This window comes from Aspergillus steynii (genome assembly GCF_002849105.1).
Source record: "Aspergillus steynii IBT 23096 chromosome Unknown P170scaffold_2, whole genome shotgun sequence".
Taxonomy (NCBI): domain Eukaryota; kingdom Fungi; phylum Ascomycota; class Eurotiomycetes; order Eurotiales; family Aspergillaceae; genus Aspergillus; species Aspergillus steynii.
The window spans coordinates 3,716,057-3,728,291 of record NW_020194399.1 but is presented as its reverse complement, the minus strand read 5'-3'; the positions used below and the strand labels follow the sequence as shown (position 1 = coordinate 3,728,291).

General features: G+C 51.9%; 5 protein-coding genes across 5 annotated transcripts; 4 read left to right on the top strand and 1 right to left on the bottom strand.

Moving 5' to 3' along the window:
• Positions 1-52: 52 nt before the first annotated feature.
• Positions 53-2,409, top strand: P170DRAFT_507429 (glycerophosphocholine acyltransferase). Its single transcript, XM_024854484.1, has 3 exons — positions 53-272; positions 450-1,322; positions 1,381-2,409. Exons 2-3 carry the CDS (start codon positions 511-513, stop codon positions 2,120-2,122), a joined length of 1,554 nt encoding a protein of 517 aa, XP_024707977.1. The 5' UTR covers positions 53-272; positions 450-510; the 3' UTR covers positions 2,123-2,409.
• Positions 2,410-2,593: 184 nt separating this feature from the next.
• On the top strand, positions 2,594-4,725 carry P170DRAFT_403079 (MRS7 family protein). Its single transcript, XM_024846458.1, has 3 exons — positions 2,594-2,820; positions 2,924-3,429; positions 3,492-4,725. The coding sequence occupies exons 1-3, from the start codon at positions 2,754-2,756 to the stop codon at positions 4,557-4,559; spliced, it is 1,641 nt and encodes a 546-aa protein (XP_024707976.1). The 5' UTR covers positions 2,594-2,753; the 3' UTR covers positions 4,560-4,725.
• A 351-nt stretch (positions 4,726-5,076) lies between these two features.
• Positions 5,077-6,418, top strand: P170DRAFT_352409 (NUDIX hydrolase; the record flags this gene model as incomplete). The annotated part of the gene is made up of 4 exons (XM_024843920.1): positions 5,077-5,184; positions 5,310-5,466; positions 5,556-5,582; positions 5,679-6,418. 4 exons carry the CDS (start codon positions 5,077-5,079, stop codon positions 6,416-6,418), a joined length of 1,032 nt encoding a protein of 343 aa, XP_024707975.1.
• A 2,631-nt stretch (positions 6,419-9,049) lies between these two features.
• P170DRAFT_109811 (uncharacterized protein) lies at positions 9,050-10,199 on the bottom strand. Its single transcript, XM_024842310.1, has one exon. The coding sequence runs from the start codon at positions 9,830-9,832 to the stop codon at positions 9,272-9,274; it is 561 nt and encodes a 186-aa protein (XP_024707974.1). The 5' UTR covers positions 9,833-10,199; the 3' UTR covers positions 9,050-9,271.
• Positions 10,200-10,567: 368 nt separating this feature from the next.
• P170DRAFT_472562 (uncharacterized protein) lies at positions 10,568-11,896 on the top strand (the record flags this gene model as incomplete). Its single annotated transcript, XM_024852959.1, has 1 exon — positions 10,568-11,896. The coding sequence occupies one exon, from the start codon at positions 10,568-10,570 to the stop codon at positions 11,894-11,896; it is 1,329 nt and encodes a 442-aa protein (XP_024707973.1).
• Positions 11,897-12,235: the final 339 nt, after the last annotated feature.

Sequence of the window (12,235 nt, the reverse complement as noted above, 5' to 3'; positions counted from 1 at the left end):
GGCCAACCACAGGCGGCAACGCGTGCACACGCAGAACCTCATCCTTCCCACTTGTCTGCCGTTGTTTGTTCTCGACTTCAACTTCGTGCGCCTTGTTCAGTCATGCGCTGCTGTTGCTGAAGAACACTGGTCCGTTGAGTCGTTGCAAATCCCACCTGATCTGTTCCAAGGTTATTCGACCCACGGTTCCTTCATTCCACAACCTATCGGACATAGGACGACTGTAGTATACGCTACTTCTTATCTGCTTGGCAGTATCACTGTCTGATCCGGTGAGTTGATCAGTTTTGATCCCATTTCTTCTTCCAGCCGCCTCGCTTCTTGCTTCTTCATTTCATAAATTGTCTTCTATACGTCCTGTTTTGGATTCATCGGACTCTCGAACAACAGCCAATTGCTGGGTTTATTACCGAAACCATGGTGATGCTAACATTTGGCCGTTTCCTCAGTCGACCCTATCCGCACCAACGCGACGGTCCCCCCATCTTTATTTTCCAACAGAAACTCATCATGGAGGACGGTGGCGCCGACCTAAACGTGCCGGCGAAAGGTGACTCGCCTTTACTGCGCGCAGCCGCAGGCGACGACCTATCCGACGTGGACGAGCTCACAGATTCCTCCGACAACTACTACTCACCACCTGGGTCGCCTGGGAGGCTGTCCCGGAGTCCATCATTCTCGTATCAGGATGATTGGGAGACCTTCCCATCGCTTGACCAGCTCTCGGTTTTTGACCTGCTCGACAACCTGTCCCTTTCGCAGCGGCTGGAAAAGCTCCAGCAAACAATCAATGCGCAGAAAGAAAAAGTGAGGAAACAACGCGAGAAACTGAGATATACTTCTATAAATGCAAAGGATCGCGTCGTGGGCGAATGGAAAAAGCGGGTTCCCACGGCCGACGAGCGCCTCGACAAGTATCGCCGGCGGATGAAGGTTGGAGTTGAGCGCCTGGGGAAGCAATGGAATGAAGCGGCCACAGTTACCCTGCGCGAAAAAATATCCTTCATCGCAGGTGTCCTCAACATCTTTATCAGTGGTTATCTCGTCGGTGCCCACCCAGAGTATTTCTACATCTGGTTCAGCGCGCAACTGGCGTACTTCATGCCCATTCGGTATTACCGGTACCACAAGAAGGGGTATCATTATTTCTTGGCCGACTTATGCTACTTTGCCAATGTGCTTTGTTTGCTGAGTCTCTGGGTCTTTCCAGGCTCGCCGAGGCTCTTTATCAGCACCTTCTGCTTGGTGTTCGGGAACAATGCTGTTGCAATTGCCATGTGGAGGAATTCCATGGTGTTTCATAGCATGGATAAGGTTGTGAGGTATGTCGCATTCACCCTAACTAATAATCATATGTTGACTAATCGGTCTGGATCGCAGCCTTTTCATTCACATTATGCCTCCAATGACCTTACATTGCCTCGTTCACTTGACCTCAGCCGAAACATTGAAAGAGAGATTCCCAGCCGTGTATAGCATCAAGTTCAGTGACCCTGGATCTCCAGAGCACTTCTCTCTTCTGTCTATGATGGGCTGGGCGACCGTTCCGTACATAGTCTGGCAGCTCGCATATCACTGCTTTATCACCGTTCGTCGAGCAGAGCAAATCGCTGCTGGGCGGCCGACCAGTTTTACATGGCTTCGCAAATCCTACTCGAAGGCATGGATTGGCAAAATTGTCCTTAGTCTTCCGGAGTCACTACAGGCCCCCGCGTTTATGCTGATCCAATATCTCTACGCGATGCTGACTATGATCCCTTGTCCGCTGTGGCTCTGGTATCGGTGGGCCAGCGGAGCCTTCTTGACCTGTTTGTTCATTCTCAGCATTCACAACGGTGCAACCTATTATATTGATGTGTTTGGCAAACGCTTCCAGAAAGAATTGGAGGAGCTGAAGAAGGATGTCGCACGCTGGCAGTCGTCTCCCGAAAACAACGCTACGCTTGCCGGCCCTGATGAGAACGCGACTACGGGAGCGCAGGCTTCGAAAGACTCGACAACCAGTGCAGCTAACAACGTCTCTAATCAGTCTGGTATTGACAAAATTCCTCCTCTTGACTCCAGCGCTGCCTCGACGGGCGTGCAAGAGGCGGGCGACTCATCGCTGCGTGAAAGGAAATAGCGAGCTACATACTTTTTGAGTACTCTTTATATTGGTATCTTCTCAGCATTTGCTTGTGTTTCTCTCTTTTTTCTTACCGTTTCCCCCTCTTTTTTTCCTTTTTTTGTCTTTCGTTTTTACGTATTTTCAGCTCGCCCTTTTTCATCCACCTGCCAATATTGATTAAATGCGTTGATACCCAACCCTACCACCAACCTCGTGTTTTTCTATTTCTACTTGGAGACCTATATAATTCTTGATCTGTTAGATATATGTCTGCTGTTGTCAATAATGGTATAAAGACTGAATATGATCGCTGGATAATCCTCCTAGAATGCGTGACTCAAATCGCCTAAAACAACCTACGCAGACAAGAAAGCTTGGCGCTGTTATCTCCGGCGGCGACGGGCCGCAAACGCCGAGACCGGTCAGATCACGTGCAGGGCCACCTCTTTCCTCGCAGACCTCCGGAGAGCGACAGCGGCGAGACATGACCATCATTCTGGAGGTCAATTTCTAATCACTTTTTGCCCTTGTGCTATTTTCCCAGTGGGATCTTTTTTAGATCCAGTTTGTTCTCTACTGCTAAATCGTGGTGCTTTCTCTATTTCTTCGCTCGTTCTCCCGAGCATCTCCTATCCAATCTTCCGCCATGTCCGTTTCGATGAGATCGGCTAGGCTTGTGCGCAACAACTCGGCCTTGCGGTCGAGTTTGGTTGGTATGTGACTAGAGTCTGTTGATGATACAGACCTGAAAACCCCGAGTCGCGCTTTTTGCTTGCAATGATCAACGCATCGCTAACACATGATTTCCGTAAGCAGCCCGGCCGCGCTTTTCCGGAGCATTGGGCGCCTCTACCGCTGCAAACCTTCGTTTGAACGGCCGGGGTTTCCCATCGCAGGTGTCAGCTATCGCACTTTTGGTTTCCCATCGTGGCTATGCTACGGAACAATCCACGTCTTCGTCCTCGGACAATTTGCCACCTCCCGGATTCAACGCAGAGCAGGCCAAGAAGCCTCTCTCGCCCGAGGCTGCGCAACGGGCAAGCGCCAACACAACTCAACAGGTCGCTACCAAAGCCGATTCGGCAGTTGCTAATACAAACAATACGGGCGAGGTCGCAGTGGCCAAGTCCGCGGAGGATGACAAAAAGGCTGGCGAGGAGAAGAAGGAGCAGAAGAAATTGACAATCGGGCAAAAGATCAAGAAGGAGGTTCAACACTATTGGGATGGAACTAAGCTTCTTGCCACAGAGGTGAAGATCAGCTCAAGGCTAGCATTGAAGATGGCCGGAGGATACGAGCTCAGCCGCCGTGAGCACCGCCAGGTTAGTCAATTGTCGCCCATTCGGCTGGTTGGTTATATGAGCTAACTTTTTTGGTACTTTAGTTGCAAAGAACTGTAAAGGATCTCGGTCGCCTGGTTCCTTTCTCTATGTTCATCATCATCCCTTTTGCCGAATTGCTCCTTCCCGTTGCCCTCAAGCTTTTCCCCAACCTGCTGCCCAGCACTTACGAGGGCCAGAAAGCCCGTGAAACCAAGGCACTGAGCCTCAGCTCGACACGGAAAGAGGTTTCTGGCTTCTTGAAGGATACCTTGAAGGAAAGTGGTCTCCCTGTGACGGCTGCGACCGTCAAGAACGAGGAATTCGCGGAGTTTTTCAAGAAGATCCGGACTACGGGAGAAACGCCCTCGACCGAGGATGTCATCAAGGTCTGCAAGATCTTCAAGGATGATTTGACTCTGGACAACTTGTCTCGTCCTCAGCTTGTCGGTATTTGCAAGTACATGAACCTCAACTCTTTCGGAACCGACGCCATGCTTCGATACAACATCCGACACCGTATGCGCCAGATCAAGCGCGATGACCGCGCCATCTTCTACGAGGGAGTGGAGTCACTTTCGGTTCCCGAGCTGCAAATGGCCTGCGCCTCCCGTGGTATTCGTACCCACGGTGTTTCTCCCGCCCGCCTCCGCGAGGATATCTCGATGTGGCTGGACCTCCGTCTCAAGCAGGGCGTCCCGTCCACGCTCCTGGTTCTCAGCAACGCCTACGTCTATGCTCAGGGTGGCAAAGAGGCGGAAATGTCGTCTCAGATTGACTCTCTGCAGTCTGTCCTCTCCAGTATTCCTGAGGAGCTGTTCCACGAAATTGAGCTAGAGGTGCACAATGCCGAGGGTGCCGCCACGAACAAGCAGCGTCTCGAGGTCATCAAGGAACAGCAAGAGCTCATCGAAGAAGAAAACGAGCAAAACAGCGAGAACGAAGAGAAGGGTATGTCCGCACCTAAAGACATCGAGGACATCGATGACAAGGAGGACACCAAGTTCGAGGCCAAGTACGAGAAGCAATCCGATGAGGCGGTTGAGGCTGTCAAGGAGAGTGAGTTGGCTGAGGCTTCGCAAGCCAAAGAGACCTCGGCACCGACCGAAAAGAAGGAGACGCCTTCTCAGTAATTCATTTGTTTCCTGGCGCCTTGTTTTTGATATAGACTTTCTCCCCCCCCCCCTTTCTCCCTTCTTGGCTTGTCTTAGTGTTGATACGATAGATTCCTTTTTAACTCTTCCCAAGCCGATTGCGGCTACTGGCTACCTACTCGGTTGATGATTACCTGTTGTTTACTATACTTGCTCTTTTTTGTCATATTTCTCATTTGTGATGCATCAACCCGGCTAATACTTGGAACCTAGCCGAAGCTTGGAATATTTTCCGGCGTGAGTTGTGTTTGGGTGTTGCGATTATTCTGTATTATGTTGGTACCTAGACAAATCCAATAGAATTGCTGATTTTGAGTATCGAACGCAACCGTTGATTGGGTAACTGCCAGTGTTTTGTTTCAGTAGTTCTGTAGGTACTTGTGTAGGACACCAATGAATCATCGGCCGCAAGTCACCTAACCTCGGCAATCGATCCGATCACCACTTCGGATCTACCACCATGCATCGTCAACCCCATCTTCTACGACATACGGCCATGCGGGGTTCACGACTTATTTCATTCCTATCGATAACTCGCAGTTTCAGCACCCATCGACCCCTTGGCCTGGCGCAGAAAATGCCCCGGTTAAACCCAGCCTCACAGGTAGGATTCAAGCCACTGTCCATGCCGACATGTAATACCGTCGCATGTTCCAACCCCCTTCCCCCTTATTCTCGGCGATTTATGCCCCAAAAGTCTCATAGCGCATAGGCTAAATTATCTCACAGAAAGCAATCGATCGGCTGAGAGCCTATAAGCCCCCGGCGACCAGTTATGACCTGGTGCCGTTGTCGCGCCGAGCGGCCGTGCTGGTCCTGCTCTATGCCGACTCGAAGGGCGACCTTCGGGTAGTTCTGACCATGCGGGCGAAAACCTTGAGTTCATGTATGTTGGGCTTGCTGTACTTTATCATCCCGTTGGACTGGATCAGACAACGATCGGACTCACGGCAAGCAACTAACAAAACCACACAGATGCCGGCCAAGCGGCCCTCCCAGGTGGTAAGCTACGTCCATTCAGCAAAGAGTCCAAAACGCGAAGGAAAGCGTAATACCACTACTCTAAATGCCCTGGATTAACCAAGTGAAACAATCTAGGAAGGGCCGACTCCGTCGAAGAGACACCCTTCCAGACAGCACGCCGCGAAGCCCTTGAGGAGATCGGCCTCGCAGACATTGGTCAAGCCCTGCCGCATCCGTTCTCCGTCGAACATCTGTGCGAGTTTCCTGCGAACCTGGCCCGCACGGAACTTGTGGTTCGGCCCTGTGTCGCGCTCCTGCATTCCTATGACGAGACGACAAATTCTAACGCCGACCCGGAGGTCTCGTTGATCCCGAAGCTGGATGCGCGCGAAGTGGCGGCTGTGTTCACGGCCCCGTTTAGTAATTTTCTCAGCTTGAAGGATGGAGAGGATTGGGTGGTAGGAGACGGGGGTAGTGCTGTCCAGCCGGAGGACTGGTACCAAGGGGCCTGGACGGAGTGGCACCAGTCGAATTGGCGGATGCATCAATTCTTCGTGCCGATTCGGCCGGAGGCGGTGGTGAAGCCACGGGCGAGGACGAGATTCGAGCATCTGAAGGCGGCGTTCAGTGAGCTAGAGGAGAAGGAGAAGGCCGGGGAGGTGGTTCGCTACCGCGTTTGGGGCATGACGGCTCGCATGCTGGTGGATGTGGCCCGGGTGGCATATGATCGGGAGCCGGCGTTCGAGCATAATAGCCACCTTGGAGATGAGGAGATGATTGCGAGGCTGCGGCGCATGGGACGATTGAGTCCGATTCGGAAGTCGGGCGACGTGCTGACGAGAGAGGATATGGAGAAGGCGGCGAAGTTGAGTTGAAGTGATACCCGGGTTGAACTAGTATATAGGAGTGATTTAGCTGGCTTGGGTATGGTTGAGTATTTTGGATACTATGTACTGTACAATGCATCATTCGTAGATCTACACGAATATATTGTTTCTTAGCGAGCAGAGAATAGACCTAGAAGGCCCGCGTTAATTCTATCTTGACGTTCTTCAATATCCAAGTAGAACAAGAACTGCCCTCATCTCGGAAGACCTTACCCCCGAGCCCATACACATGAAAGCCAGGGCCCCTCGGTCAACAGATAAGCATCAATGACTCCGAGCGACCTTCAGCTCGGATCTATCTGACTGTTCCTACATCACCAACCCCAAAGATAGACAGGACATGCCACGAATCAACCCACAATATCCCTGCTGACCATGATATCATGACAAATACTCCAAGCAAGCGCGGCCTTCTGCTGCGCACCAACCAATCAGGCTGGATTCATACGATCCGACAGCCTCGTGGAATGGAGTGGCTGAAACTCTGTACTAGGTAGTGATATTTTAATTATGTTAGGCTGGCTGGCTAGATCCAGGTGGGGATTTCCATGGAGACGATGCCTTGTTTACTGGATTGCGGGTGGCCGGAGTTGCAGTGCGACTTGAGACTGTTTCAGGATTCGAGATATCGAGTAGTACTGCGTAGTAAGTGTTAACTGTTTATTGATCCTGGAACGCTTCGTTCGAATGGAGGAGGTTTCTCTATATTCAACGATTTATGCACTCTCGGGTGCAGTGTACCTTCGATTTATGCCACAATGGGTAGTACTATCAGTATAAACAAGCAAATTCAACTTGCCAAATCAGCCCATCAACCCATGTTTCCAAAATCCAGAGTAACGAAGCGACAAAACTCAAACTCGCCACCCGACAAAGCCAAAACACTCAGAATTCGGGATGCCCGATGACTCCAAGCAAGACCCATGGATAAGACCACGCCCGACAAGTCAATCACATTGTTCCGACGCTCTCATTCGTATTCCACGAGGCCAGAATGCCTGACCCCGTGCGTATCCCAAGCCCGAGTCCATCGGACTGCCCATGCCCCCTCCTCAACACCTTGCGCCGATTGGACACGACGGCATTCCGCAACGCCAGCCACGGTTTTCCTCCGTTCCAGTAGGTTGAATCTGCCAGGGCACCAGAGGCTAGTGGCTCTAGACCAGTCTACCTCGGTTTAGCTGGCTGGACTTTACCGAAGGGGGCTAGGGATTGTGATTTAGCCAGATCGGACGGCTGTCAACGAACTCAACCCACGGACTTGCGCTCTTCGGCCGGGACTTGGGAAACGGGGAACGGCTACGGCCTGATGGGTCGAGTAGCTTCTCTCACTGGTGGCGATGGTCGGGGTCTAGACGGTATCTGTCAGTGTCAGGCAGATAGATCCGAACTAAGAAGACCTTATTTCAGTTTATTTGCTTCTTAGCGCGCCGTCGGGGAGTGGGGATGGAACACATCGTCTATCTACACTTGCGAAACCGATGCGAACTGCTCTGTGAAGCGATGTTCCTGCAGGGGTTTAGGACCTGTCAGTCGATGTGAATAGCTTGTCTGCTTGCTTGCTAGCCTGTGTGCCTGCATCGTGCGCAATGTAGGGAAATCCCATGGGCATGACAGGAAGTGGCCACCCGAGGGGGCCAAGGGAGAGTACCGGTAGCTTGGGTCCCTATCCTCCGGGATGGTGCATTATAATTTCCTTCGATTTTCGCTCTCCCTTCTTTTTATTTTAATCGTTGTTCTTATTTTATTACGAACGATGCCAACAACCAACAGCCAACACGTTGGGGGGAAAGGGAGAAGGGGGAATGCCGAGCGTGAGATTGAGTCAAGGGGGCAAATTGAGCTGAACCTGGGCTGGGGATAACTAGTCCCAGAGCAAGTCTGCAATCAGTCTAGTCTCCTCCGTCGCTCTTTCGCTACAGTAGAAATCCGAGAGGGGCTTATCTAGACTGGGCTAGGCCTGGACACTTTCACCACCAATATTAGGCAGCTCGAGAGACAAATTACTCCGGATAGAGTCTGGATAGCTGACTGCGCCCCCACCCTTTCCCCGAGAATCGAGGGTTCGGGTCGAGGCTAGAGCCAAAGCAGCAGGCTGTATCTAGATTCTCTAGTCTCACGGGTCCCGATTGCCAATTTTTTGCCATGTGGTTTGCTTTCGTGCAGCATCGACCATGTCCCGGAGTCCGAGTCCGTACGTGGCTGCTCCGTACCTGCCGCTGCATCTGTGGTTCCTTACTGATTTCTTGCGAATTCCGTCTGGAAGAGAGCTGGTCAGTGAATGTCGGCGCTCAATGTGGCGTCGGGGTGCTGCTAGTCTGCTCATGCTAATGCCTCGGGGTTCACGTTGCTACTTTGTTTGCTTGCGCGGTGCTTGCGAAACTCGCTGGGTGTACATGTCCTCCTGCAGATCGTGGGGAAATGGCAATGATCAGAGTGAAGGATGGGAGGAAACAGGCGGCGAACGGCGTTTCGCTACGCAGCTCCAGATCTTGCTTAGGGTTGGCGATGGCGCTGGTTAGTCTCTAACGCCCGAAGAATGTTGCGGGTAGGAGAGACCAATTTCATTAATTAATTAATTTAAACAGCAAGAAACAAATAAAATAGAAAATAAATGTGAAATCAAAATAAGGAAAAGAAAAAAAAAATGATTGGATTCACCGCCAGAAAGTCGAGGTGACGGATCCAATCTGCACGCCATCCCCGTCGCGTTGCCAACTCGGCCGGACGGGCTGCAGGAAACCATTCATTATTCTCTGTTCTGGCGTCATTTGCATCGTATTCTTCTGCTGGTTCTGTCAATTGTCCGCATCCGGGCAACCAGACGACGACAATGAGAATTTAGCGAGTCGTGGCGACCGGGATTCCAGCGACGGGGCTCTTTGTCTCTTTCAACGCCATCGCATCGCCAAGTTGATTCATCATTGTTCGCTCGCTATTCTGGGAGCTGACGGAGCTCCACTCTTGCGCTCCGATCTGCCCCAGGGAAGGCCCATGGAAGAATACGGAAATGGGAGTAGTGTGAACTGTCAATTGGCCCGGCTCCACTCCATGATTTGTCCAGCTGCCCACTCCGCCAGCCTGGTTGGCATCGACATCCTGCCCATCCGACTTGCCTCCGTATTCGACGCCGGAAATGATCGCGATTATCACGATTATAACCATCCGCACAAGCGATTGGTGAGCGCCGGCCAGATTTCGCCGTGATTTGTCATGTTTCATCATTTCCTCGACGAACTCCTCCAGGGATGATTGCGATGGACTGTTTGGCACATCCCTTGCATGGCTGCGTGTCACTCGGCCGGTCCATGAGGTTATCGCCGCCCATGGACGATGACGATCCTGCAGCCGATTCGCGTTGCTTTTTTCCCTGGCCGCGTCCGGTTGGGTGCTGGCGCGCATTATTTCCCCATTATTTGTGGATTATCCCTTCTGGGCCATTTCCTTTTCATTTTAAATACTGAATTTTTTTGTTTATTGTTTATTACTCCGTATGATCTATTCCATCATTTTGGGGGCTCCCCGTCCCGGATCCCTCCCAACTAACCAGGGGGGACCCTCGTTTAGCTGCATGATCCACCCCTTTATATCACATTATCGATGCTTTCTTTGTCGTCGTCATTGATTGCTTCCGGCCTCCTTTCGCCGCATTCTTTAAACGATGGGAATCCCGCCTCGTTGGCCGGTCGTAGCGGATTCTGCAGGCCCGACTTTAGGGCTCGAGCGACACTTGGCGGGGTCTTGTGATCGCGCTGCCCAAAGAGAACGAGTCGTGAAGGACCAGGATTCGGATTGGATCTCGATCCGTTTTTCTCCCGGGTTCAAATAAAATCATTGGGTTGATTTCTAGTGACACACGGCCGTGAGTGGTCGCTTTTTTATCGTCACTGTCTCTGGTCGGCCGTTTTCTATTTGTCCCTCGTTCTTTTCCCCTCTTCTCGCCTTCGCTCGTCTTTTTCTTCTCCTTCGTCTTCGTCTTCTCTTCTCTTCTCTTTCTCTCCTTCCTCCGTTCTTTACTCTCCTTCTTCCTTCTCTTCAATCCCCTGTCCCCCAGGGGGAAGGGCTCTTCGACATCCCTCTCCACATATTGTTCGCCAATCCCGTTCGACAAGTACATCCCATACATCGTCTTTCAGCATGCCGTCGCCAATGTCCTTTGCCATCTCCCGGCAAGCTCCTCCGGTCAGACCGTCTCGGTCTCTCGAGGGTATGGAGCGGGTCGTTCCGCCCGAATCGCCTGCTCGTCCTTCACTCAAGCTGGACAAGCCTCTTCCCGATCTGCCCTCGAAACCATTACCGGCGACGCCGTCGATGGAAGCCTCGACGGCATGGAGCGACGACAGCAGCCTCGCCGACAGCTTTGAGAGTCGACGCCCGTCCAATGCATCGACCGGGAGCTATCCCGTCGTCGTTCGTTCCCCGTCCGACGATCTGGCCGAGCTGGTCGATCATTCCTCGGCCGCCAATCTAGATCGCTCGTCGCCCGTCGAGCCCTTCGTGAAACCTCGCCCGGCACCTTTAACCTTCGCAGCCGTATCCCAGGACCGATATCAGAGCTCCCAACCGTGGACTCCCAATCGCTCCCGTCCCAATCACTACTTCCGAGAAAAGAAGTGGGATTTCTTCCCGGAGCTGGCCATCCCGTCGGAGCTGCCGCCCAAGTCCCCCAAATTCCCGTCCAAGCAAAGGAAGAAAGATGCCAGTCGATTGAATTTGGGAACGTTCGACTTTTCAAAGAAAGGGAATCGCTGGAATAGCACCGAACGGAGCGGACTCACCCTGGCTCATGACATGCGGAAATCGATCCGATCGTATGTCCAACAAAGGATCTCGAAGCACTCCGTCGACAAAGAAAAAGCAAAGCGAGCACGACCGGCTACAGCGCCCTCGGAATACGTGCAGAAATGTCATCCGACTCCGCGAGTGCCATCCAGCAACTACTCCGACGATGAGAGCATTGCGTTCCAGAACAACGACATTGATTCGACTGAGAAGCTGACTCGACTGTCCATGTCCACCACCTCCAGCGCCGAAGAACGCGTGAAACCGTTGAAGCCGGTCGCTTTCCAGCGACGAAAACAGCTGGCTGTACCCATGTCGCCATATCAGAAATACGGTGCAGCCATCTGGGAGAAGTCGGGTCGCGAAAAGCGAATCAGCTACCGACAAAGTCAGAATGTGCGATTTCCGCGATATCAAAAGAGCCCCTCGTCTCCTAAACCAGAGGCTACGAATACCACGCCACCATTGTCGCCACCACCGCGCTCACCGGCTCAGCAAATCCCGCGAGATTACATGAAAGCACTGCAAGGCGGGACGAGTCAAGTCCTAGTCGCAGCGAAGCAGAAGATGACCGGCGCTCGTGTGGATCGAAAACGCATGGAGTTGAAGTCACAAATCCGGTTAGTCGGACCGGTCAGCCCGCAGAATTCATACGAAAGGGAAGGGGTAGATCCCTGGATCTAAGGAATTATCGATTTTTCTTTGTCTTCACTTCATCCGGGATTGTTATTACTACTATTATTATCTTGGCCTCATTGTCCTTTCTATTTTTGTCCAGGTCGGCACCATCTTTTTGCAAGCGTTCTTCATTTTTTCCCCTTCAAGTCATTCTTTCTGCCACTCTCTCATCTCCTTTTATATCTATTCTTGAAGATTTTTAAGCCGTGCGCTGGGCGTTATGGGAGCTGAAAGGACGACTCCCCGGAAGGTTGGGTTCCGTCGGCGATTATTTATTCTACCAATATATCCAGGTCAACAGCGTGCATGATTATATAGTACTTTACCTTCTAGCCAGAATGAATT